The following is a 3,650-nucleotide window of genomic DNA, read 5'->3' on the forward strand; positions in this document are numbered from 1 at the left end:
CCCCGCCCCAGCCGGGGGCGGCTGGAAATCCCCCCTCCCCCCCAGCCCCTCTCACACCACGTCTCCATGTCCTGCAGCGAGCGTGCCCCGAGATGGGGCATCATCCAAGGTCATCAAGTTGGACTCAGTGCGGCAGATCGCAGAAAAGGTGAGTGACCTTTCCCATGTCCCTGGAGCCGGGCGGGCCAGGGCTTGGGGGGGAACCCACGGCCTCCGTCCCTGTCCCCAGCGGGGCTGATGGCCGTGCCCTGCCCCAGGACAAGCACGCCTTGTTGGACATCACGCCCTCGGCTGTGGAGTGCCTCAACTACATGCAGTACTACCCAGTGGTGGTGTTTTGCGAGCCTGAGAGCCGGCAGGGCATCAAGGCCATGCGCCAGTGGCTGGCGCCCGACTCCAGGAAGAGCTCCCGGCGCCTCTATGCCCAGGCCAGCAAGATGAAGAAGTACTGCAGCCACCTCTTCACTGCCACCATCAGCCTCAGCGGCAGCAGCAACACCTGGTACGAGGCCATCAAGGACATCGTCAGGACGCAGCAGAGCCAGCCCGTTTGGACGGGAGCAGAGCAGGTACGGGGCATGGGGGCCCTGCGGCAAGGCTCAGCCTGCGGGGGCTGTAGGTGACAGGGCCACACACCCGCGTCCCCCCCCGACCTGGGGTCCCAGGTCTCTGTCATCCCCACCCCACAGGCAGATGTGGCACTGGAGGACAGTCTGGACCTGCCGAACTCGCGAAGCGTGGCAACCTCAGGCTACCTGACCTGCGACAGCCAGGCCAACAGCGACTATGACGACACGGATGGCGAGGCAGGCGCCTACACGGATGGCGAGGCTGAGGATGCCTACGACCAGCCAGGGCTGGCCCGATCCTCCGAGCCAGCACAGATGTCCCCAAGCCACAGCCCCAGCGAGCAGATGGGTCCCCCCACACTGGTACGAGGGGCTGGTGGGGCAGAATGGGGGTTGGCGCAGTGCCTGGCTACGGGGGCTAACGCCTACCCCCTGTGGCACAGGCAGCGTGTCACCTCTAGCTGCTCAGGGGCCAGCTGTGCACCCGTGCCCATGGGGGAACACAGCCCAGCCCCAGGCTGGGGCACAAATCCTGCTCCCTCCTCTCATCCCCCCATCTCTGGTCTTTCACAGGCGACTGAGCAGGAGCAGCATGAGCAGCATGAGCAGCATGAGCAGCAGCAGCGGGGCCAGCGCTACGACAGCATCAGGTACCCTGCGCACCAGAGCCAGCTGGGGGGGGGGCAAAGCAGCCAGCCCTGGGGAAGGGCCTGCGGAGCCGTGGGTGCCAGCTCTGCCTGGCCCCTCCTGCCCCGCAGGGACCTGTCTCTGCCACCCATCCCAAATCGTTTCTCATCCCCCAGGGAATACGAGCACGATGCTGTGAGGAAGAGGTTCACGCGGGCCAGGGATGACTCAGACGAGGATGAAGGCTACGAGTGGGGCCCAGCTACAGACGTGTAGCAGCACTGCTGGCCTCCCTCCCGCTGGGCAGCCCCACGGCACCAGGTCCAGATGACAGCCCAGGTAGTGCCACACAGCACCCCGAGGCCAGGCTGGGCCGGGCCTAATCCTGCTGTACCCCTCACCACCCAGCACCACCAAGGGCCTCCTTCCCCCTTTTGGACATGGCCTCTGCTGCTGGAATTAAAGGGATGTTTTGGTCAGGACGGGCCGTTTCTGTGCGTGCTGGCTGGCTGGCAGCGCGCAGGGGAACCGTGCGCAGCAGGGTGGCCTTGCTGGGACCCCGGCACCTCTGCGGCCGGATGCCCCGCCTGCTCCAGGAGGCATCGGTGTGGGAATCAGGCTCAGGTTGTGCTAACGTCTGGCATGACAGCGCGCTCAGTTGCACGCCCCAGGGCTGAGCCGCCTCTGCAGCCCAGCCAGGGATCCTGAATCACAGCCTCCCACGTTGCCCAAAACTTTTATTTTTACATCAACCAAGCACACAGGCAAAGTCAGGTCAGCGCTGCCTCGGGCGGAGGGGCCCAGAGACGCACTTGTGAAAAGCCGCATCACCAGGGGCTGGTCCTTGGGGCTCCTGAGCCCAGGCTCCCCGGGATGTGGGATTGGGCAGCGCCGCGTTCCCTTTCGCTGTGCGAGGGACAGCCCCAAGGGCTGCGACCCAGCGCCCTGGCAAGCTGGGGCTGGGCTGTGCGTGCAGAGCAAGGCAGCACCAGGGAGAAGCAGAGGTAGTTTCCCAGCTCGGTGCAACGGGTCTAACAGGGAGTTCATTTGCACCCCTGACAGGCCCCTGGCAAAGCCAGGAAGGATGAGTGGGTGCCAAGGGTGCTCCTGCCCTTAAGGCTGAATCTGGGAGCTGCTGGCTCTCCCTCGGGGGTACCAGCGTGCACCCACACGCTGGCGTGCAGGGTCAGCGCTGCTCTGGGGCCGTGCAAGGGCGAGCCCTGGAGCTGTGCTTCCAGCACCATCCCCCATGGGGAAAGGCACCATTGGTGAGTGTAAAAGCACTATCTGTGGTGACTGGATGGGGCGACCTTTCACAAGGGTCCCCTCTCCTCCTGCCAGCACCAGGCCAGGGTTAGGGACCCCGTGAAGCAGCAGGACAGGCACCATGCAGGCACTGTGAGGCAGGGAGGGGTGAATGGAGGGGGAGATGCCCAAACCGTGGCACCATAAGCCCTGACACTGCTCAAGCTGGGTATCAGGCCCCCAGCGTCTCCCACTGTCTCCTGAGTAAAACCAAAGAGGTGCAGGATTAGGCCCCACTGGGGATCAGAGGGCTCTGATGAAGGCGCTGGGGCAGGGGGCAGAGCCTGTCCTGCCCTCATGGCCCCGGGCTCGCTCCTGCCTGGCCCCAGGCACGTGCAGCGACAACCGGGCAGGGCTGGCAGCTCAGAGGAAGATGGGCTGCTCCTGCCCGGTCAGTAAGCGGTACGTGGAGGCTGGCATGGTCTTGATGTGGACCTAAGCAGAGACACACAGATCAGCTGGGAGACCCCAAACCCGGGGCTGGAGGGTGCTGGGGCAAAGCCCTGCAGCCGCTGCTGCCCCGTGGCACAGGGACCCCGGGACCGGCTCACCTCGCTGACCGCTTGCGTGAGGATCTGGATGATCTTCTCATGGGGCGTTGCCACCACGCTCTGCCCATTGATCTCGATGATGCGGTGCCCCACGCGGATGCCACCTCTCTCTGCGATGCCCCCACGCATCAGGCTGCAGATCTGGGGAGCAGGGAGCGCTGGTAAGATCAGAGCTATGCCCACAGCCCAGGGCCACGCACAGCCACCACCCCAAACCCTGTCATCCAGGCAGGCTCCCGGCAAGAGCTCTGGGCTCGGGTGCTGTCTCCTCCAGCCCCCGGGGCGTGCAGCAAGGGCAGGGCTGTCCCTTTGCACTGCCGCCAGCGGAGCGATGTGCCGAGCTGCAGGGCGAGGGCAGCCCGCAGGCTTTTGTGCCCCTGGCTGATGGGGAGCTCAGCTCCCCCCACCCACCCACGGAAGCCTCGTGCTCCCATCGAGCCTGGGCTGCAGAGCCAGAGCTTCCCCCTGGGGTGCCAGCTCCTGCGTGCCGGTGGGGTAACCGCTTCTCCAATGCTATTGGGAGCGTCAGTCGGTGTGCGATGCAGCCATGCCACCCCCTCCACTGCCTACCCACCCCATCAACTCCCACTGGTCCTGG

The 3,650-nt window shown here is 65.5% G+C and overlaps 2 protein-coding genes across 2 annotated transcripts in view; one reads left to right on the plus strand and one right to left on the minus strand.

Annotated features, from left to right (window-relative positions):
• Nucleotides 1-1,647, plus strand: part of TJP3 (tight junction protein 3) — a 7,911-nt gene extending 6,264 nt beyond the window's left edge. The window contains exons 15-19 of the mRNA XM_035893000.1: nucleotides 78-148; nucleotides 258-569; nucleotides 690-932; nucleotides 1,143-1,219; nucleotides 1,373-1,647. Coding sequence (XP_035748893.1) covers nucleotides 78-148; nucleotides 258-569; nucleotides 690-932; nucleotides 1,143-1,219; nucleotides 1,373-1,472 — 803 coding nt within the window. The 3' untranslated portion in view covers nucleotides 1,473-1,647. The remainder of the gene's footprint in view (nucleotides 1-77; nucleotides 149-257; nucleotides 570-689; nucleotides 933-1,142; nucleotides 1,220-1,372) is intronic.
• Nucleotides 1,648-1,930: 283 nt separating this feature from the next.
• The window catches only part of APBA3 (amyloid beta precursor protein binding family A member 3), an 8,466-nt gene continuing 6,746 nt past the window's right edge, over nucleotides 1,931-3,650 (minus strand). Inside the window, exons 10-11 of the mRNA XM_035892994.1 lie at nucleotides 3,053-3,193; nucleotides 1,931-2,936 (exon numbers count right to left, since the gene is read on the minus strand). Coding sequence (XP_035748887.1) covers nucleotides 2,865-2,936; nucleotides 3,053-3,193 — 213 coding nt within the window. The 3' untranslated portion in view covers nucleotides 1,931-2,864. The remainder of the gene's footprint in view (nucleotides 2,937-3,052; nucleotides 3,194-3,650) is intronic.

Source organism: Egretta garzetta, unplaced genomic scaffold, assembly GCF_000687185.1.
Source record: "Egretta garzetta isolate BGI_Z169 unplaced genomic scaffold, ASM68718v1 scaffold564, whole genome shotgun sequence".
Classification (NCBI taxonomy): Eukaryota; Metazoa; Chordata; class Aves; order Pelecaniformes; family Ardeidae; genus Egretta; species Egretta garzetta.